This window comes from Curcuma longa, chromosome 1 (assembly GCF_044706935.1).
Source record: "Curcuma longa cultivar G26 ecotype Majalengka, Jawa Barat chromosome 1, ITB_CL_G26_1.1, whole genome shotgun sequence".
Taxonomy (NCBI): Eukaryota; Viridiplantae; Streptophyta; class Magnoliopsida; order Zingiberales; family Zingiberaceae; genus Curcuma; species Curcuma longa.
The window spans coordinates 19,362,794-19,385,553 of NC_133861.1; the positions used below are offsets into that span (position 1 = coordinate 19,362,794).

General features: G+C 39.8%; 4 protein-coding genes across 4 annotated transcripts; 3 read left to right on the forward strand and 1 right to left on the reverse strand.

Moving 5' to 3' along the window:
• Positions 1-237: 237 nt before the first annotated feature.
• On the reverse strand, positions 238-1,850 carry LOC141820013 (putative receptor-like protein kinase At5g20050). The gene has a single exon (XM_074707325.1). It carries the CDS (start codon positions 1,746-1,748, stop codon positions 273-275), a length of 1,476 nt encoding a protein of 491 aa, XP_074563426.1. The 5' UTR covers positions 1,749-1,850; the 3' UTR covers positions 238-272.
• Positions 1,851-2,564: 714 nt separating this feature from the next.
• Positions 2,565-5,788, forward strand: LOC141820116 (uncharacterized). Its single transcript, XM_074707424.1, has 2 exons — positions 2,565-3,294; positions 5,537-5,788. The coding sequence occupies exon 1, from the start codon at positions 2,611-2,613 to the stop codon at positions 3,274-3,276; it is 666 nt and encodes a 221-aa protein (XP_074563525.1). The 5' UTR covers positions 2,565-2,610; the 3' UTR covers positions 3,277-3,294; positions 5,537-5,788.
• Positions 5,789-10,862: 5,074 nt separating this feature from the next.
• On the forward strand, positions 10,863-12,448 carry LOC141820216 (transcription factor HY5-like). The gene is made up of 4 exons (XM_074707537.1): positions 10,863-10,985; positions 11,064-11,265; positions 11,349-11,505; positions 12,315-12,448. The coding sequence occupies exons 1-4, from the start codon at positions 10,901-10,903 to the stop codon at positions 12,390-12,392; spliced, it is 522 nt and encodes a 173-aa protein (XP_074563638.1). The 5' UTR covers positions 10,863-10,900; the 3' UTR covers positions 12,393-12,448.
• A 1,460-nt stretch (positions 12,449-13,908) lies between these two features.
• LOC141819922 (putative cellulose synthase A catalytic subunit 1 [UDP-forming]) lies at positions 13,909-22,047 on the forward strand. The gene is made up of 14 exons (XM_074707216.1): positions 13,909-14,212; positions 15,437-15,632; positions 15,816-15,997; positions 16,916-17,000; positions 17,099-17,285; positions 17,511-17,777; positions 17,867-18,212; positions 18,293-18,430; positions 18,503-18,628; positions 18,736-18,948; positions 19,027-19,294; positions 20,175-20,371; positions 20,457-20,807; positions 21,194-22,047. The coding sequence occupies exons 1-14, from the start codon at positions 14,132-14,134 to the stop codon at positions 21,779-21,781; spliced, it is 3,225 nt and encodes a 1,074-aa protein (XP_074563317.1). The 5' UTR covers positions 13,909-14,131; the 3' UTR covers positions 21,782-22,047.
• Positions 22,048-22,760: the final 713 nt, after the last annotated feature.

Consider the following 22,760-nt stretch of genomic DNA (forward strand, 5'->3'; position numbering starts at 1 on the left):
TCAATACTCAAATGGAATGCATTTCGTATCAAAAGGAAACTAATCATGGCTCCTCTGGTCTTGAGCTCCTTGATTAACTCTATCTTAAATTTGCTAAAAAAGAAGTTTTAGTCCCAAATCAGACAATGTAAAGCATACATCAACAGGAAGGATAAATGATTGCTTAAATGTTGTTGGAAAGGTGAATACATCTTTAGAACGTATCAAAGTCTAATTATGGGAACGCCGTTTAATTCATATGGAAACGTTTAAAAGCTAGAATATATGGTAGCTCAATTAATTGAGATTGAGAAAGACTGTGTAGTAGTGGAAACTGAAGGAGAGCCTGTTTCGTCACTGGGCAACGCGCGGTCCACCAAGAACATTTGCGTTTCCGGCGGCTCGACCACCGCGACGTACTCCTGGAGCATGGCCACCACCGTCGCCATGCTCGGTCTTAGCTCCGGTTTGTCCTGTATGCACCACAGGGCGACGTACACCAACCTCCTCACCTCCTCCTCCTCCACCTGCTCCCCCGCGCGCAGCCTCTCGTCCACCGCTTCCATCACCTTCCCCTCCCGCACTTTCTCGCTCGCGTTCTTGGGGAAGTAAGACCAACGCCTTCCCTCGGCGTCGCCGTCGTGCTCGCTGAACCGCGCGTTACGCCTCCCACCCACCAGCTCCAGCAGCACCATTCCGTAGCTGTACACGTCGCATTTCTCGGAGATGCCGGTGCCGACGAACCACTCAGGCGCCAAGTACCCACTCGTGCCCCGCATCGTCGTCACCACCTTGCTCACGTCCGCGTCCATCAGTTTCGATATGCCGAAGTCGGTGACGTGCGCCCGGAACCCTTCGTCGAGAAGGATGTTTTCCGGTTTGACGTCGAGGTGGAGGACTCTGACGCGGCAGTCGTGGTGGAGGTATGCGAGCGCCCTGGCGACGTCGACGGCAACTCGGTACCTGAGGGACCAGGAAAGGCAGCGCCCACTGCCTGGGAAGATCCACGACTCGAGCGATCCATTCTCGTAGAACTTGTAGACGAGGAAACGGCGGAAGCGCTTTGGGGCAAGGCAGTATCCGACGACGGGGACAAGATTGACGTGCTGCGCGCTCAAGATGCTGGTGATCTCGCTGCGGAATTCCTTGTCCCCGCGCGCTCCGCCTCCCTCGATTCGTTTCACGGCGACGGGAAGGTCGGCGCCGCCCCCAAGGAACCCCTTGAAGACCGAGCCAGAGCCGCCTCGGCCGATAGGCGTCCGGAAGTTCTGCGTGGCGGCCTTGAGCTCGCGGTACCGGAATCGTCGCGGTAGACCGATGACTTCTTTATACAAGGTAGAATCGAATAGAGTCTCTTCTTCTTCCTCCTCATCGGAAGATAACAGATTTCGCTCGCGTCGAATTCTCACAGCTTTCGCACGCTGATAGATCGCCCAAGAGGCGAGGGCGAGAGCCAAAGCGAGGTCGACCGACGAGGTAGTATAGAAGACCACCGAACAGCGGCGCAAGCACGAGAGCCCGACGGTGGCCAGGACGGCCGCGGCGGCGACGACGACGAGGGTCACTTCGGCGACGCCGATGACTCGGTGGCTCAGGAAGATCAGGCGGGCGCAGGACCAGGCGAGGATCACGAAAAGCACAGCGACGTCGATGCTCCCAGTGAGGAAGAATGCGAAGGAGCGGCGAAGGATGAGCCACAAAAGAAGGAGAAGGAAGAGCTGGAAGATGATCACGGCAGCGGCGATGATCCTCAGCTTGACGTCCGCCATGATGACTACTAGGGTCAAAACTTGAATAGATCAAGAGAAAACGAAGAACAAAAAGAAATCAATCAGAGATGCCACCGGAGAAGCACCGGTTCATATGGTGAAGCAGAGATGCCAGAGAAGGGCTCTGGCCACTGGGGCAGTCTCTATCCAACCAAGCCGATTGAAAACAATGTTAAAAAATCGTAGGTAGTTAGTCCATTGAGGCTGCGGCGATCAATCAAAAGTTTTTTATTGGAATAGTCAAATCCTTTTTTATTGGAATAGTCAAATCCTTTTCATCCTAACTCGTATTTTAAATTTTTATTTTTAATGTTGTTCACCTACTCACTGCAGGAGATTAGCTGTTGTGCTGTTGTTCACCTCGTAACGATGTTTGACGAGGTTAATGGCATGTGTAACTTGGACATTGTAGCAAAGTTGTAATTTGCCACTTCAAGACACGATTGATTTTATGTATATATATTAAAAATTAAATCAAAAAATTATAATTGATAGAAAGATATTATCTCCATTTTGTTATTCGATTCTTATTCACTATAATACATTTCTCCCGTAATAATCAATTTAAATATTTTCCCGAGGTCATGTGTAACTTGGACATGTAGCAATTTGATGTCGCTTTAATTTTGAATTTAGCAAAGTAAGTTGATACCTGTATAAAAAAAATTGAATTTAGCAAGGAAATTAACACGCGTTGAATGATAGAACATTAAAAAAAAAAAAATCAATACCTCGGTATCACAATGACTTGGGTCTTATCCGACCCGTTACTATCAGAACCCGATCCGATTCTGTTCGACCAGTTCAGCTCTTTTGGGGATCTCGCTCGCCGCCCGCAGCGCTGAGCGCGCGGGAGACGACGATGGTGGCGGATTCATCGATATGGGTGCAAGCTTTGGTCCTCCTCCTCGCCTTGGCTGGCTTCTTCGGTCTCCGATCCTTCCCTAAGCATGTCATCTCCCGTCTCCGCCGCCCCTCCCTCTCCCTCCAGTCCCGCCGCCACTTCGTCAACGGCGCCCAGCTACTCGCCCGCGCTCGCGCCTCTAGTAACAAAAGCAGCGGGAGCCGATCCACCTCTGCCCTCGCGCGCTCCGCCTGTGATGAGGCGGACCGTGCCATCGCCCTCGACCCCCGCGACGCCGCTCCTCACATCCTTAAGGCTCTCGCCCTAGACCTCCTCGGCCGTCACCACCCTGCCCTACGATCTCTCGACACTGCCCTTGCGCCTCCGGTTTGTAAGTCCCTGGAACCCCATGAGCGCGCCGACGCCCACTTCAAGCGCGCCGAGCTCCACCTTTCCCTCAATCGCCGTCGCCGCCTCGATCAGGCCATCGCCGACCTCCTCGAGGCGATTCGGTTCAACTCCGAGCATGCCAAAGCCTTATGCTTCCTGGGCGAGTGCTACGAGGAAAAGGGTTTGCCGGATGAGGCGAGAAGAGCTTACGAGACTGCGATCGGGATTGACGAGTCACTGATCGTTGCCAGTGAGGCGCTCCGTAAGATGTCCTCCGCTAAAGTTGGGTCTTGATAGATATCAGTCACTCAGGTAACCCGAAATTCCTTCAACCCTATATTTCTGTGTTTTTCACCAAGTGTATCTTTATACTGTTTCTCTCTGCGATTAGCTACCTCAAAACTTGTAACTGTTAAGAAATTGAAGATACATCACTTCTTAGATCCACTTACAAGATACTGGAAGTGGGAAACAATTCATTTGAAGCAGTGGGCTTTAATTTTTTTTGCTGAATTTGTTTTAAACTAGCTAAGTCCCCCTAGTTACATGCTGCAGTATCCTAGCTCATGGTCACATGATATGAGGATGCCAAGCAACGACTCCTTTACTATTATTCTCCGAGAATCTACTAAACATATATTGATAAGCCTAGTCAATTCCTCTCTTAAATTGCTGTTCTGTCAGTATATTGCATTGGATTGCATAGCATGAGATTCTCATGGTGTTTTGATCCTAAAAGTATCGCTTCAGAGTTCAGCTACACTACTAAGCAGTCCCAGTGGCTATCAATAATGTTATACTAATAGTACGAAGAAATTCTGCTTTTAACCGATAGCTCATTAAATGCCAATTTTCTTGGTCACATCCAGATTGTATTGTTTCTGTCTGAAGTGTGGGATAAAGGCACACACATATCTATAACATTTCCTTTTTCCAGATTATATTGTTTCAGTCTGAAGTGTGGGATAAAGGCGCTAGCAGACCTAAATCATATGCAAATCTAATAGAATTTCAGTTGCAAACTGTCCGTACCACACACACATCTATAACATTTTTCGTTTTTCCAGATTGTATTGTTTCTGTCTGAAGTGTGGGATAAAGGCACTAGCAGACCTAAAGCATATGCGAATCTAATAAAATTTCAGTTGGAACCTGTCTGTACCATTTAATCTGACGACAAATTTATCGCTTTTTCTGGAAACTATCTTCACTGGATATAATTTGTTGCCAACTCATTGATGATGGCCAAGGGACACTTTCATAAGAATTCATGCATGTCTTCCATAATGTTCTTCTAGTGCTTGAGTTTGCCAAAAGTCTAGGATAAATGGATGGCTAGATAGATTATTCAAATTTTATTAAACTTAAGCATGCACTATCTATACGCTGGAGCCACCCATTACGCAAGTGCAGTATGTTACATATATGGTTTAACATTATTTCTATGTACAAAAATACATAACATGATGAATAAACAAAATATAGATGGTTACTGTAAAACATATCAAACTAATCAATCTAAGCAATGCATATAAAGGTATGCACTCATGACTTAACAAATTAACCAACCCAAGCAATCACAATTCCATAATATTTATTTATTTTTGTCATTAGCCACAAGGTATCCCTTCAACACATTGGACATGTGACGACAATTCCCTGGTTGGGATGAGTGACAAATTGGGAAGGTTAGTTTGATCAACAATGGGTTGATCAGTTCCTATTTTCCTCGGACAACCTACAAAAAATCTTATGAGATCTTACTTTAGTCTGAGCAATTTCCTAATGAACCAAAGTGCAGATGCCTTTGTGGCTATATGAGCAGCCTATATAGCCACTTTTTATGATAGTATGAATGGCTGATAGAGTTTGTGGTGAAATATGTTTTGCAGTAAATTAGGATGTTGACAGGCCATCAAAGAGGGCATAGTAGGGATCTTTGGGAGTCATTGAGGAGCAAGCTTTTGGGTTGGACCTAGGTCCTATGGATGACAAACTGAATCACTCAAAAGGAGTCCAAGAATGTGAATAGTTTTCAACGTTTAGGTGGGAACCTCATTTTGATGTGTAACTTGTTTACAAGGTTAGATGCTACTCTTTGATAATGCCGCATCATGGGGCATGGACTGTCATCTTCACCTATTATGTTGTTTAGTTCTTGTTTCAAAATCTCGTCTGATGAGCCAAGAACTGTCCTTTGCTGATGAATCTTCATATTTCAAAAATGACAATTTAGTGGATTGTATTCATGTGCATAGCAAGGGATTGTGTAATGATGCCACACGGGACCACATACTGTGTCAGACGATCCACCAAAATTAACAATTAGCTTGCAATGAAAGGTGATTATGTTGGTGCTTTAATACAAGCGGATCAATGCAATTTTACTGGTTTTTATACCCCTGGATTACACAGCCTCGATCACATTTTTAAGTTATAATTCAAGCCTAAATCTCCTGCATATTTTGTATAACACATTAGTGTCAACAGTGACAGGCAAGGCAGCCTTATTATCAACTATTTAATGCTTCTTGAAAACTTCATGCTTGTCCAGGTTTAAGATGAGGCTTTGCAATGCAGTGGACTAGTCCTACAATGATTTTTGTGGAAGTGATACGCCGCTGATATGCTAGAGTTTGATGCCATTGTTCTGACGGTCACTTGCGATGCTTCGTCATGTAATTTAATAGATGATCAGACTAGTATGCGTGCGTTTTTTCTTTGTTTGTAGTAAAATTTAACCCTTGAGATAAATAGAAGGATATATAGTTAATTTACAAATTATTATTTCTTTCTTGTGCTGGTAGATCTGCATCAGTTCAATCGTTGGTTTGGTTGTTCATTTACTCCTTTGGTTCAACATCCACATTCTTGTGATGTGTAGATGTAAATGCAGCTAATCCTGGTTACTATTACGATGGCCATGCAAATGGTAGGCTATTGTCATATTGGTAAATTGCATATTAATGTTTCTATTTAGTGTTGACAATTTAGGTCAACAAGTTCGTGTCACATAAATCCACTTGTCTTAAACTCTGAATAGAACATAATCCATTTAATAAATTAAATGGGGTAATATTATGATGTACAATAAAACAGTTTGGAGTTGGTTGATTTGACTATACCTAATTATTTAGATGGAGTGTGTTAGCCTATCAGGTAAATAGGTTTTTGGACACCGGATGAGAAGTTGTAAACCACATGTTGAGATAAAGAACAAATGATTAAATAAGCCTTTGTTTAAAAGGGTTAAAATGGGGTACGAATAGGATTGAACAAGGCAAAGTAAACTGTGTTAAACATATCCAGGATGCATACTTAGGCATATTCATACATATTTACAGTGAATGCAAGGACAAATTAGAAAGCAAAAGAATTGCACCCCAAATTATTTTTGTTTAAAGTAAATAAATAGATAGATTTTGTAGAGGCGAGTCAAGTTATCTCCGACTTCCAAAGAACATTCGAATAGAAGTTTTTACCTTCTTGAAAAATTACATATCTAATGGAAAACTGACTTAATTACTTGTTCCAATCTTGAAAAGAATTATTAACTAGAAATTAATATAGTTTTATCAATAAAAAAATTGATAGAGTTTTTAATCGAAAAAAAATGTTGATACGTGGGAAAGGGACTTGGATTAAAACCAAAAGTATAAGTAAATAGGCCAAATTGAGAAAAGAAATAGAATTCAATAAATTGTAAATTTTGGTTTACTCTGAACCCTCCCCTTCCCTCCTCTTCCTCTTCTTGCCTTCGACTCGCCCGCAGCCGATCTCTCGCTTCTTCGTCCTTGTCTTGTCTCTTTGTTCTTCCTCCTCCATGGAACCTACGCCGCCTAAGAAGCGTAGAATCTCCGATGCTCCCCCTCCTTCCTTCTGCAAGACACGGTTTGTCTTCCTCCTCCATGGAGCCTCCGCTGCCTAAGAAGCGTAGAGTCTCCGATGCTCACCCTCCTTCCTTCTACAAGACACGGTTGTGCCTCGAGTTCATCTCCACCGGCTGCTGCCCCTATGGTGACGCGTGCACCAACGCGCACGGGAGAGACGACGGATTCCCTTGCTCGAGGAACTCTGGCGGATTTGGTGCTGTCGCCATGGAGCGTTGGCAAGATTCGACGCTCAGGGTCGAGGGGAACTAGGGTCGCTTCAGTCACGGTAAGCTTTTGCCGGACCTTCTATCTTAGGGTTTTCGTTCATCACTATGCGTGCTGTGTTATGACTTGTTTAGTTGGTGAATAAGAGAGTTTTACATTTTCTTAACCTATATTTCCATAATCAATGAATAGACTTCTGATTCTTTGTGTTCGTTATTTGTTACTCTTCGTTTCTTTTTTTAGAAGAATAACAATGTTTTTGTTAGTTTGTTTCTAGGGTTTCTTTCTTTTTGAGTGGAATAACATTGTCTTTGTAAGTTTGTTTCTAGGGCATCTTTCTTTTTGAGTGGAACAACATTGTCTTTGTTAGTATGTTTCTGGGGATCATAACCTGGTTTATATAGTCACATATTGGAATCTTATGCTCATAAACCTAACAACCTGAATTGCAAAATAATGAAGGAAAGAGCAGAATAAAGAAAATGCATAGGAAGTACAAGTAGTCAGCCTTGTAGAATGAAGATTTAGCCGTTTGAGCCATCATGTTTCAACTTGGCAACAAGGGAGGAAGAGGCAGATCCACAAGGGCCCAATATGAGCAATTTCTTGAGCATTTTCTCATCCATGCCTAAGCTATTTTAAAAATGATTTCACCTTCCTCAAAGCACTAACTTTGATCGCACTTGAACCGAGAAAATTGAAATTCTTACAGTGAATGTGTCATTAGGCACTTTGCTTCTTTGCTTCTTTATTCGTCACCAGTGCAAGGCAACATAGTTGGCAGTAGTGACTCCAATGTTCTATAATGGCCTGTTGGCCATTCATCTTCATCAAGAGGCAGTGAGTACTTATATTTCTTCCTTATATTGTTTTAAACTTGCTTTGCATTTTTTATCTTCTTTGACGAGTATTACCATTCATCTTCACCAAGTGGCAACAAATACTTATCTTTCTTCCTTATATCACTCTAAACTTCTTTAGCTTCTCTCATCTTCTCCAATGGGTATTTTAACCACAAGATACTATTCCTATATGAATAGAAGAGAAGTCATGGCATATTCTTTTTTTTTCCTTGCTTATTTTCTTACTCATTCAGCCATAATTTGACTAGTTACAATTTGATGAACTGCTTGTGCTACATCATGTTGTGTATTCACTCTACCATTTGTTTATCTTTTCTTAAATGATTGTATAATTTAAAGTCAATAAACATGTAGAAATTCCCTGTGTTGGCTGGAACTTTGTGCACTGAGCTGCCCTTTAAACTTGTAGAAAATCAAAATTTCCAAAATGAATTACTACAGTGCATACAGTAATTGCTGGTAGAGTATTTTAGGTTACATCAACGTTTTTTTTCTAAACCTGCATTGGACATGGTGGTCTGTAGTAGAGGTGTTGTTGCCAATTAATAATTGAATCATATAAAGTCGCATAATTCTGTTTTTTTCAATGAAATTCTCTCTGTTATCTCATTCTTGTAACATTTATTTAAGCAATTTTAAGTATGGATGGGCAACTTTAGGAGATAACATGGAGTCATTGCCTCTGTTACATTACAGAATGGCTGAACAACTATTGAGAGGAGCATGGAAATGCATGTATGCAGGTTGATAAGCAGCTTTAGAACTGGGAGATCCAATGGTAAGGTTTGCTTTTACAATGAAATTTAAGTTATACCCATTGTTGAAGTTTGCTTACAAACTTGAGAAAAGTCCTTTCCTTCTTTGGCTATATGCAATAGCTAGCAACCACGACAATGATGTTAATGATCTACATTTGATTATTTGAAAACTTAGTAATCAATATTTGATTTGATCACTAAAGGATTGAAATACACCATAGTATCGGGATGATTTAGTCCACAAATTTAGGCATTATTTATATCATCTCTATATGAAAACTGATTATTTCTGAGATATGGACTTCGGTATTGAAGTTTATATTCGAGTCCATGACCATATGTGGATGGGCAGGAGGAGATCAGGACCATTGAAATTTCAAACAGAAATCCATCCATTTGTTCTTTATAGTAGAAAACATAGATGAATGAAATTGTTTCTGTTACATATTTTCAAATTCTTTTAAATGGCCATGGCATAGTTTTGTAAAGAAAGGAATTTCTTGGTTCATGATTTGAGGGTTGTCACTTACATTCTAATTTTGGTGTGTTACTTTTGGGGGAGTTGAAGCTGCTACTGGTAGTGAATATTTCGTGGAGATGACGAATTCTGGAGCAGCTCATAGACGCACCGCATCCTCGAATGACTCTTCTTTGCATCATAAGAGACTTAGTGATTCCATGGCATTAAGTGCCAACTATCATTGAGTGGCAAATAAGCCATGACTGAATCTTCCACATCAACCTATTGTAAATAACTAGTCATTCATTTGTTTCGTTGAATAGTAATAATCATGAATTCGTTGCTCAGACCTTTTTCAGTTGTTGCACCTATTTAATTAGATTTTTTGAGCTCTGATTCTTCTGTCTTAAAAATATTACCCAATTGTCATGTGACAAGTGACAACAATCAAGTAGTGCAAGATGATTGTTTTTTTAATAATTCAGGTATTTAGATTTTGTTCTATTAATTTTAAAGGTAGATAGTTATCGTTCAAGTTCGTTTATACGTGAATCTGAAATATATTTTATACATAATTAGAGGTTAATTTTCAAAACCATCCCTATTGGGATTTAAATTTTGGTCCTTATCCTTTGAGTTCACATCCGTAGGGTAAGATGACTTATTATTAGGACTAGGTGCAACTTTCTGGAGGATGATGGTTGCCATCATTCTTAGAAAGCCTGTCAAATTGTTGGTGGAAGAACCGTGCAACTGAGAGGAGACCATGTCTATCCGGTTCTTGGCGATCATGATTTTGAGCTCTACTCTTTCATTTTTATAATTTGACAAAAGTAAACAAGGGAAAGATATTCAAGATTTTTACCATACTTTCCTGTCCTTGCTTGGAAGCAAACATCACGGTATTTTGTCAAGTTGCATAATATGGAAGGCATCGTGTTCAATTAGCAGGCTTGTTCTTCTTATCGTCTGTTTTTGCAATAAGTAAGTTATATACCGATTTAGAGCATCCGCAACGTTCATGGCGTTATAACGCCTTTAACCAGTGGTCGATTGGGTCCACTAAAACACGTAGTTGAGTGGTGGTCGATCAGTGGTCGATCATCATATGGTGGTCGACCACCACTCACACTATGCAGCTTCTACGAACGCGTTAACATTAAAAAAATAAAAATAAAAAGCACGGGCCTACCTATTAACATGTTCAGAACTCTGAACGCGTTTAATACTTCACTCCTATCTCACTCCTCTCTCACTCTTCCACATTCTTCCTTCGCTCCTCCACGTCTGTTATTAACGCCCGATTAACAGCGCGTTACGAATGCGCTTACAAACGGTAAATGTTCGTCCACATCGAACGGTCCGCATCGTCATGATAACCCAAAGGCTATGTTCGAAGTCGAATCCATGGCCATCCAAATCCGCATCGTCTCCAAAATAAAAACTTGCCGCGCCAGCGTCGCTTCCGCCTCCACCACACGATCATCCCCCGATCCGATGCTCCACCACTCCCCACGCTCCCTTCCTCTTCGCCTTTGGATTCCCTCCCCCCTGCATGGCTCCGCCCACGTCCACGCTCGTCGGCCGATGGCCAACCGATCCCTCCCCATCCAACGGCGATCCACCACCGCGTCTCGAGAACCTAAACCTCTCTCATTCCTTTACGCGCGATGAAGATCTAGAAACGGCGGCGGCCGCTGCTGATATCGGTCTGCTCAATTCTTATTCGAACAAATTAAAATGTTTCAAGAACAAGCGACAAGCTCCCTCCCTTCGAGCAGCGAGAGATCTTCCAGCTCTGCTCCCCAGATGGACATCAAAGAAGGTGATTTAATTTATAGATGTTATATTTGTTTCTTTTTAAAATCTCCGTCTTGATCGATCGAGTAATAATCATGGGAAGGAATGGAGAGCGATGAAGACATACGGCGGGTGCCAGAATTCGGACTGGTCGAGCTGGCCGGCTCATCAAATTCCGGGCAAGGATCCGGTTCGGCCGAAGTCATCGCAGACCGCGCTCCGTCCTCGGCCGGCCATGCCGGACAACAGCTGGTGACGAGGAAGGGGAGGAACGCCGCCGAAAAAGAGCACAAACGCCTCAAAAGGTTTTATAACTAATCGATCATAAAAAATTAGCAACAAAATTAAATAAATCGGTGTTCAATATATTTAATTTATTCTGATGAAGACTGTTGAGAAATCGAGTGTCGGCTCAACAAGCGAGGGAGAGGAAGAAGGCGTACTTGAGCGAGTTGGAGGCGAAGGTGAAGGAGCTAGAGAGCAGGAACTCGGAGCTGGAGGAGAGGCTGTCCACGTTGCAGAATGAGAACACCATGCTACGACAAGTACGTCATTTTTTTGAAAGTTGCCTTGTTATGTAGCACTCTATTTAAAATGTCAAGCTAGTTTGTTATAACTTACGATTAATTAATTAGTTTGCTCATGCTTCTTCTAATCCAGCAAACAGCTTACAATTTAAACAAAGTTTATGTTCGATAACTCGAAAAAGAAATACAATTCAAAGATTATTTTTATCCTCGAAAAGGGTCCAGAGAAAAATATTCAAGTGATGTTATTATTAATGGTCTTAAACGCGTTCTTTCTTGTTTAGTAAGCTCGAAGCATGGTTTGTCTTCTTTTAGACAATCGATTTACTTCTCATTCATCTAGATGTATATTACACTCTTACACTTTATCTTAAGCTCACTCCAAAGTCCAAAACTTATAACACACACTACTTTGATACCTTCCAAGGTCGCAAGGTTTATTTTAATAACTAAATTCTAAGATAGTCACAACATTAAGTTCAGAACCTTTAGATCTTCAACTCTTGGATGTGTAAATAAATTTGAGTATATGTATTCATGAACTATATAAATTAAACAAATTATTTAGCATAACTTTCAAAACTCATGCTAAAATACTTGATGCACATAAAAGTATAAATTTGAATTATCCTTTTGTTTTAGAATTTTCAAATCTAATCCTTTTTTTTATAAAGCATGCGAATTTGATTTCACAATTAGCTTTTAGTTTGTGTCCACTTCGTGTCATTCGCTGTTTTTCAAACAATTCCAGAGTAATTTTGTATATAATCCATGCTTAGTATATTGCTTGACAGTCAACATTAAGCTAATGGATAGATTTTATGCAGATACTAAAGAACACTACTGGCAGCAGGAGGGCATCGACTAGCGCCAGTAGCGTCGATCCTGACGCCTCGACAGATTAATAATAAATCATTATTCAGTAAATGATCAATTAATCAATTAATTTCGAATGTAATTATACCAGAAATGGAATAGTATTAATTTGATCATCATTTAACGAAAAATATTATGACATCTTTTGTAATTATATTTGTGTGGATATGTGTGTATATTTCAGTTATAAGCGAAGTAGGATCTCCCTCAAAAATGGTGCTTCAATTGGAATGGGTAGAGGAAATTAAGAGCTCAAATTAGATTATCAGTTATTTAAAATTTAAATTATCAATATTACTTATCTTTTTTTTAATGAACCAAAGTAAATATGAATATATCTATTTTTTAATTTGAATATTATTTGGTGATAGTTTCAATTATAATTGGGACTACTCTGGTTTGATTATTATAAAGAAATGATTGTAAAACCACCTAATAATGACGAAATGAATAGTTTTTTTTATTAATATATGTATCAAATTCTTACGATTTAATTAGTTCTGAATGCTCATCCAAGTCTGTCATCCGATTAAAGAAAAAATTTAATCCATCAAAAAATTTTTAATTTTGATCCGTAAAAATTAATTAGTTATGAATAAGTAATCAATTTAATCCGTAAAATTTTTTTTATTAGCCATCAAAATAAATTGAAAAGCACTTATGGCAGCCCATCCAAGTCTGTCATCCAATAAAAGAAAAAATTTCTTTATAACCTAGACTCAAACCTTAAATCTGATTAATTATTGGAGGAGCGATCGGAGGATCTGATCGGCACAGAAGCCCAGGGCAATAAACAGCTTTTTAATCATGGGAAACGTGATTTAATTTTCCTCCTTAACAAACAGTTGCGTTATGCCTCATTTGAAATGCAAATTTTCAGCGATTCAAATAAATAAATAAATAAATAAATATATATATATTCCAAAAATTAATTTAAAATATTTTCCATAGATCAAAAAGGCAAACAAGCAACCAATTAATAGCTCGTGCTCCGGACCGTGACAGCTCATCCTACGCCAATACCGCACCGACACAAAACGCACACCCACCCAACAACTGCTTCTCTCCGCCACGGGCAGTAGCCGGTCAACCGAGCTCTCCACGCCACCGACAGCCTGTGTACCGCCCCAACGATGTCGACCCCGCAACGTCTCCCCTTAATCTGACGTTTCTAAATTCCGTGCACTATCCATCGGACGGTCTTCGTTCGGCGTTGAGATATTCTCCACGCCGTCACTGAGAAGTCGCTGTTGGACGACCGGTAGCTCGTCGCTCTTATTTTCCATGGCCGAATTAATTAAAATATTAGTGTTTTTAATTATTTTTGGATTTTTTTATTTAAGTCCAAGAGTTTAGTTTTTTTAAAATGTCCCCCATGTTTTGTATGCCACGGTTGTTATTACACTTCTAATTACTATAAATAGTATAGCATTAAATATTAGGGTCTAAATAAATTTTTATTTAAATCCATTGTGGAGGTAATAATTTAGTAATTAAATTAACTTTAGAGCTTCCTTGCGCGTTGTATTAAAAGAGACAGGAAAGAGAAGAAGAGGTAACACTGGGTTCATTGGATGGGAGATAGCATCAGGTCAGGTGGTGATTGAGTCCTCAGCCTTCGTCGGTGGTGCTTCTTCGGCTCCGATCGGAAGCAGAGGCTGCCCCGATCTCGCTCCCTTTGTCTCCCTCTTTGTCTCTCATGTTTTGGTGAGATTTGAGCGAGGAAGCCGGGGAAAAAGTTGGATCTTTGGAGAGATTTGCGGGAGCAATGGAAGCCAATGCCGGAATGGTTGCGGGGTCGCACAAGCGGAACGAGTTCGTGATGATCCGCCACGAAGGCGATTCTGGGGTGGGTGTCCCTCTTGATTCTGATTCTTGGTCTCCCGGATACGATATTTTACTTGTTTTCTGTCGGATTTTAATGGAATAAGTGGCATTTTAGTCGTTTGATGTCCCGGATCTAGCGGTGGACTGAAGTCGGTAGTGGGTTGACTTCAGTTCATGTTCATGATCGATTTCTCCAATTCGTTGATTGATAAAAGGATTCCACATGTGCTGGTGAAATCGATCTTATTGCGTCACTTTAGTTGCTAATTTTAGGGGAAAATTTAGATTTTGGTCCTTTTTTTGTTTCAATGTCTATTCTGGGTTTCATGCTGTTGAATTTCACTATGAACTTAGGTTGATGTTGACTACCTTAAGTGTTTCACTATAGTTCTTGAAAGAATTCGGCCTGTAAAATCGTTGATCATCTAATGTTATCACCAAATGTAAGTGTTGAGAAAAATTATGTTACAGTTTGAGTTCGCTACCAACGTTACTGCCTGCCAGAACTATTGTTAAACTCGAGACATTTATCTGTGCTATTGGCTTATTCCTGTTGAAATTTTCTAATAGTCCTTTTAAATAATCTTAGTTTGTGTAACATTTTTCAATATGCATGATTGAGAAAAGCTAGATCAAGACAGACCTTGAACAAATCCATTATATTTCACTTTCACTGGTTCTGCCTCCCTATTTGCTTAATAAATTAGATCTCGTAGTAGCCTTCCATCTTCTGATAGTTTAGGCCTCATAGTCTCCCTGGCTCATTGTGCCAAGATGTTTATATCTTGAAATTGGAAAAATGCTTCTCTCTCCTTTTTCACTTGCATAGAACTGTATTATACTTATATTAATTTCTGCTTGCACTCTATGCTCGTGGGCAATATTTCATAAGATCTTTCATCAGGGAGTATTAATATGGGAACTTGGACTGTATATGAGTTTTGGTTTCTGAGCTACATTTAGTGTGGTTTTATTTATCATTTTACTGAAATATTAGCTGTTTGAACTTTAAACCATGACCATATCTTGAGATAGCTTCCATTTTTTTTAGTTGGATGAAAAGCCTACCTAGAATTTTGAAGTAGCTTCTAATTCTCCTCTTTTTTTGCTTGATCTCTCTTCATGTTCACAACAATGAATCCATACACATTGTTTCTGATTATTGTCTACTCACAATTGCTCATTCCAACCATTTTCATATTTCCAGTGCCTTGTTCTTTACTCCTTGTGTTTGTCATCAATGCAGCCAAAGATGGTGAAGAACTTCAATGGTCAAGAATGTCAGATTTGTGGTGATACAGTTGGGCTCTCAGCCACAGGGGATCTATTTGTTGCTTGTAATGAGTGTGCCTTCCCAGTTTGCCGAGCTTGTTATGAATATGAGAGGAAAGAAGGAAATAAATCATGCCCCCAATGCAAGACTCGGTACAAGAGACACAAAGGTAACCTCGATAGTTCTGATAATTTTCTTTTAAGACTTTTGTTAGATATGCATGCTTAAGGGTAAACATGATTTCTCACTAGCCTTTTCTTTTGTTGAAATTTTATCAATCTGCTTTCTTGTTTTACATGTAAAATTTATCACTGGCACTGGATTATAGATCTAATGTGTTTCATGATATCAGGTAGTCCTCGGGTTGAGGGAGATGAGGAAGAGGAAGATGTTGATGATCTGGACAACGAGTTCAATTACAGGCATGGCAATTCCAAGGTGGGAAGCAAATGGCAGGGAGAAGATGTTGATTTATCTTCATCTTCTAGACATGAACCTCAACACCGTATTCCACGTTTGACCAGTGGGCCACAGGTAGAACAATGATAATTCTTTAGTGTCTTAGGTTGACTGACAGTTGATGGACAGATATAGACAATGCAAACTTAGAATATATACTTCAATGTTGTTGAACAACAAATAAGCTGTATACCTAAATTCTATGGGTAGATCACAACGGATGCTGCCATGGTAAGCAAGATAAGAACCATGAAACAGAACTATAGAGAGATCTATGTTAAAAGATTCCATCTATCCTTTACTACATGTTGATCTTTTTCCCTTTTGTAGTTACACTAAGTATTATTTTGTATATACAAACATCATTAGCACTCTTTGGAATCTCTTTTAGGCTACATAAGATGAGGAATCCAGCAATACAACTTGCAAGAGTGTTTGGCTTGATCACCTATATTTAGCCTTCATTAAGGGAATAATGCTATTAGGACCTCTTCCAGTCTAAATCTTGTTCTATTAATTCATAGTACTAGTTTCACTCCATTGAGTTTTGCCCTTTGAATAAAGGCACACCTCATCTCAAGGAAGAATAACCTTTAATATACTTGTATTCTTTTGAACTTGATTATATATTCCATCAACGGTCAATAACTCGAAACCTTTTTGTCTCTTCTTGTCTTTCCTTCGTTGTGTACCGATGTTCATGGCTTCAGAATATACTAAAATCTGTTTTTCAATTATTTCCTAGTGTACATCCTTCTATGGCCTTTCTAATCCACCAAAATCAGATAATTATGGGTTTACATTGGTTAGTTTATTTTTCTTGGAAAAAATTAACTCATTTTATTACATGCAAAATATGTTTTGTTTAGCAAAAATATATTTATACTCTACATATTCTTCGTAACTGCAAATTCTATCTGCAAATCCTGATAATAAGATGATAATTGTTGGCCAACCTTCTGCTTAGGCTTACCTTCATTACCAATTTTCTAGATTTCTGGTGAACTACCTGATGCAACACCTGATCGTCATTCTATTCGAAGCCCATCATCAGGATATGTGGATCCCAGCATGCCAGGTAATATATAATCCTATTATCATATGCAATGCTGTTAACTGAAAGACTGGTTTGTTTTAGCTCTTCAGCGGCTTGGTTCTTATCGGGTTACTTTGCAGTTCCTGTAAGGATTGTGGATCCTTCGAAAGACTTGAATTCTTATGGACTTGGAAGTATTGATTGGAAAGAAAGAGTTGAAGGTTGGAAGCTTAAGCAGGACAAAAACATGATGCAAATGACTAACAAATACAATGATGGAAAAGGAGATATGGAAGGAACTGGTTCAAATGGTGAAGATCTACAAATGTATGGACTTGCATTTGTTCTATTTTTTTTATTCTCAGTTCCTAAATGAGATATTTTTATATAAGCTACAATCTTAGTGTTTGTATTATTTTCCTTCCAATGGACTTGAACTCACATGGATTTGCATTTTCTTATTATGCTTCAATTTTTTTTTTTCAATTTACAATTCCCTAAAACTTTAAATTCTCATAGAACTAATACACAAAAGGGGTTGCATTTTTATAGGGCTGATGATGCTCGTCTGCCTCTGAGCCGCATAGTGCCAATTCCTTCAAACCAACTAAACCTCTATCGCGTGGTTATCATACTTCGGCTTATCATTTTATGTTTCTTCTTCCAATATCGTGTAACTCATCCAGTACATGATGCTTATCCTCTGTGGCTAACCTCGGTCATTTGCGAGATTTGGTTTGCTTTGTCATGGCTTCTTGATCAATTTCCAAAATGGTACCCAATCAACCGTGAGACTTATCTTGAGAGGCTTGCATTGAGGTCAGTTATTGGTACAATGTTCTCATCTACTAAGCATGATATTCTACTCACTTGTTTTATAACTTATTTCTGAAAATACACACTTGTAGATATGATAGAGACGGTGAACCGTCACAGTTAGCCCCTATTGATGTGTTTGTCAGTACAGTCGATCCTCTGAAAGAACCTCCTCTAGTTACTGCCAACACAGTTTTGTCCATTCTAGCTGTGGATTATCCTGTTGACAAAGTTTCATGCTATGTTTCTGACGATGGGTCAGCAATGCTTACTTTTGAAGCCCTATCGGAGACTGCTGAATTTGCAAGGAAGTGGGTACCTTTTTGCAAGAAGCATAACATTGAACCCAGGGCCCCAGAGTTTTATTTTGCCCAAAAGATCGATTATCTGAAAGATAAAATCCAACCTTCTTTTGTGAAAGAACGGAGAGCAATGAAGGTAAGAATGTGAAATACTTGCTCGTATCCTTTGGGCTTGCGGCTATCAGATGTGCTAATATATGGACCATTTCATTTCAGAGAGAATATGAGGAATATAAGGTTCGCATAAATGCTCTTGTTGCAAAAGCACAGAAAACTCCAGAAGAAGGTTGGACAATGCAAGATGGAACTCCGTGGCCTGGAAATAATCCAAGAGATCATCCTGGCATGATACAGGTTCATATTATTTCACTGTGCATTCTGTTGTTTTACATCTGCTTCTTTATATCACTTGTTGGTCGAATGTAGGTCTTTCTAGGACATAGTGGAGGGCTTGATACTGATGGCAATGAGTTACCTCGGCTTGTATATGTTTCCCGTGAGAAGAGACCAGGTTTCCAGCATCATAAAAAGGCCGGTGCAATGAATGCCTTGGTTTGTATCCTTCATCCTTTGCTTGTATATTTACCATATGTTTTCTGCCTTTATCAGCTACATGATGTTGATTCTTGGGTCAACCTCTGTTTTTGTTTTCTGTTTAGATTCGGGTATCTGCTGTCTTAACCAATGGCGCCTACCTTCTGAATGTGGATTGTGATCACTACTTCAACAATAGCAAAGCTCTTCGGGAAGCAATGTGCTTTATGATGGATCCTGCGTTTGGAAGGAAGACATGCTATGTGCAGTTCCCTCAACGGTTCGATGGCATTGACTTGCACGATCGATATGCCAATCGCAATATTGTGTTTTTTGATGTAAGAAATATAGCAATTTCCAAATGCACTTACATAACAAACAAAAAAAAAACCCCTTACTATCATAATGTTTCACAGATCAACTTGAAAGGTTTGGATGGCATCCAAGGTCCTGTCTATGTGGGAACAGGGTGTTGTTTCAACAGGCAGGCTTTGTATGGCTATGATCCTGTATTGACCGAGGCTGATCTAGAGCCGAATATTGTGTTCAAGAGTTGTTGTGGTTCAAGAAAGAAACAGAAGGGTGGGGATAAGAGCTATATCGATAGCAAGAAAAGAGCTATGAAGAGAACTGAATCTTCAGTTCCCATCTTCAATATGGAAGATGTGGAAGAAGGCATAGAAGGTAGTAAATTATTTATCCTTTTATTTCTGTGTTTTATGTTATAGATGAGGAACTATATGCTAGCACGTAAAATCCATTTTTCAGAAGATTGTTAGATTGAGAGAATAGTCAAGCATTAAGTATAGAACGTGGATGAGAACATTGTTTGAATAGCAAGAATCCTACTTCTTGAGCTTGGAATAGGGCATATTTTTTTATATAAGGTTGTCATGGCATGTTTTGGCTTTATTTTTTCCTTATTACAAAACAAACACTTCACCACAATCAAATATGGAGATGTCGTTGCAACTTTTTTCCATTCTGCATCAGACATTTTGCCTACTTTTATGTCCCCCTTTTCTCTCCTTTCTCTCTGTCACAACCCACCTTCCCTGTTTTTACTGTAGTAGTTTTTGTTATCATAGTTATATACTTTTTTGTTCCTTATAAATTCATTAAGAGCATATTATTTTATGATAACACTACCTTTACATTGGAGATCCTGTGATATTTGTGTATTTGCAAATTATTACTGAGCACATCCTCACTTTGATGATCAAGTTTTGACTTTGTCTGGGTGATTATTGCTGCTTTGTTCTTTTTAAAATTCGTGTAAATTGAGTGTAGGCTGTTTTTTTTGTTAATTATTTTTTATCTCTTTTTCAATATGGTATTGGGGCATTGCATCACATCTAGTATGCATAGTTTTGTTTTCCAGGCATAATCATGATTATTGTGTTCCAGAGGGGCACACAATATACGAACTTTAATTTGCATGACACTGCTAATCCAAGAGATCCTGTTTCTACTATTTAATCCTTGCTTGTTACAGACTCTTTTCATTGTCTCCATCATCTACTACACTGAAACTTGAGCTGTCTTCTTTGTTTGCATCTTTAAGGCTATGAGGATGAGAGGTCACTGCTTATGTCCCAGAGGAGTTTGGAAAAGCGATTTGGTCAGTCACCAATTTTCATTGCCAGCACTTTCATGGAGCAGGGAGGCATACCACCATCCACCGATCCGGCATCTCTTCTAAAGGAGGCCATACATGTTATTAGCTGTGGCTTTGAAGACAAAACTGAATGGGGAAAAGAGGTTAGTATGGCACCTCACCTCTTGGTATTATTTTGTTCTATGTTAAAAAGAAATTGCTTAAATGCATTTGTGCACATGCATCCAGATTGGCTGGATATACGGCTCAGTTACTGAGGATATTCTTACTGGGTTTAAGATGCATGCTCGTGGATGGATTTCCATATATTGCATGCCGCCTCGTCCTGCATTTAAGGGTTCTGCTCCAATCAATCTTTCTGATCGTCTTAACCAAGTGCTTCGATGGGCCTTGGGATCAGTGGAAATTCTGCTAAGTAGGCATTGTCCTATATGGTATGGTTACAGTGGAAGGTTGAAGCTTTTGGAAAGGCTGGCATACATCAATACCATAGTTTATCCAATCACTTCTATCCCACTGATTGCCTACTGTGTTCTTCCTGCCATTTGCCTTCTAACAGGAAAATTCATTATTCCAGAGGTTAGCTCTTTGCTTTAAGCCTCATATTCTCTTTTGATTTCATGCTGGCACATTGTTGTTTTGGTTTCTTTTATTTATTTTTTTTGGAATTTTTATTTAGACCTATGAAAAAGTAAATTATTGCCTGCAAGTATTTCCTCTGTGATGTATATTCTCTTAGCAAATGTTTTCTGCATTGGTTAACGAAGAAGTGTTTCTTCTTGTTTGAAACCTTGTGTGCGATTGTCTGTCCAAGTTTAGCAGAGTTAGCAGTTATGCCTTTTTGACCTTTAAGTGACATTTCCTTGAATCTATTGCAAAAAATTGTCAGATATTTTCTTAATTTCAGTCATCCTCTTTTGGATTGCTGAGCTCTTTGTATTTTGATTCGTCTATGGCTTTTGCAGATAAGCAATTACGCAGGAATGTGGTTCATTCTGCTCTTCATTTCTATTTTTGCCACGGGTATTCTCGAGCTCAGGTGGAGTGGTGTTGGGATCGAGGACTGGTGGAGAAATGAGCAGTTCTGGGTTATCGGTGGCACATCCGCCCATTTGTTTGCCGTCTTCCAGGGTTTGCTCAAGGTGTTGGCAGGGATAGACACAAGCTTTACTGTCACATCAAAGGCCTCTGATGATGATGGAGATTTTGCTGAGCTCTACGTCTTCAAGTGGACAAGTCTCCTTGTCCCCCCAACCACTGTCTTGGTCATCAACATGGTAGGGATCGTTGCCGGCGTATCCTATGCGGTCAACAGCGGGTACCAGTCATGGGGCCCTTTGTTTGGAAGGCTTTTCTTCGCATTCTGGGTGATTGCACATCTGTATCCTTTCCTCAAAGGTCTCATGGGGCGGCAGAACAGAACCCCTACCATTGTTATTGTCTGGTCCATTCTGCTTGCTTCCATCTTCTCGTTGCTGTGGGTTCATATCGATCCGTTCACTTCTCCCACGCAAAAGGCTGTCCAAATGGGACAGTGTGGTGTTAATTGCTGACGATCCTTTCCTCCCAGGCTCAGATATTGTTTCTTCCCATTTGGAGATCAAGGATCTACGTATGTTTTAGTTATTTATGTCTGTTTATTCTCATAGTATAAATTGCTTGGTTAGTGTATTGTTGAAGGCTGATGTTTGCAGTGATCGTTAAGGTTCCCCTTCCGCTTTTATTTCTCCTTTTTGTGTAGATGACAAAATTATATATATATATATATGAACGAGGACACTGTACAATGTGTATTTGTGACTCGTATCAGTCCATTTCATGTTGAACGACTGCTTGCTTGTGGTATTTAATTTATATCGATTAATCATGAAGTGACGGTTCGGTTCAACTCTCTCACTTAGCAAGAGTAAATTTATTTGAGAACATGGAATAAAAAATTATTATAAATCAAAAGTACCTATTATTAATTTTTATCCTTTACAATTCTCTAAAATCCTTTACACTGTCGTTTTGCGTTCTCTTGCTACAAATCCCGATTCCCACTCGTGCACTCGACTTGTTAACTCGTTTTGAGTTAATTGAATAAAATTATCAACTTATTAGGGGCATGGCAAAAATAGATCGAGAAAAAAGTTAAATGTTTGTACCAGTTTTCTTTATCTATTTTTTTGTTCCTTCAACTGGGAAGATTTATTATTGTTCGACCAATTAAATGTTTGTACTCGTTAACTCTGCTCAGACCATTTTGCTCAGTTTGCATTCCTGGTTTCTGTAATCGACTCGCGTTTCTTTGTTCCGTCGAGTGGCGTTTCGGATACGCGGCTCAGTTTTGTCTCATTCCCAAGGCGGCACGCGCAAAGCACATGCAGTGCAAACGCCCCGACTAAAGTACTGCCTCTCTCCCTCGCTGTTTGACATCCCTCTCTTTTTAAGGAAAGCCTCGATCGGTTGGCTTATTGGCTGCCCACTACTTCACTCGTTCACTACTCTTCTTGCTCTTCCTCCTCTCTCTCTCTCTCTCTCTCCCCCCAC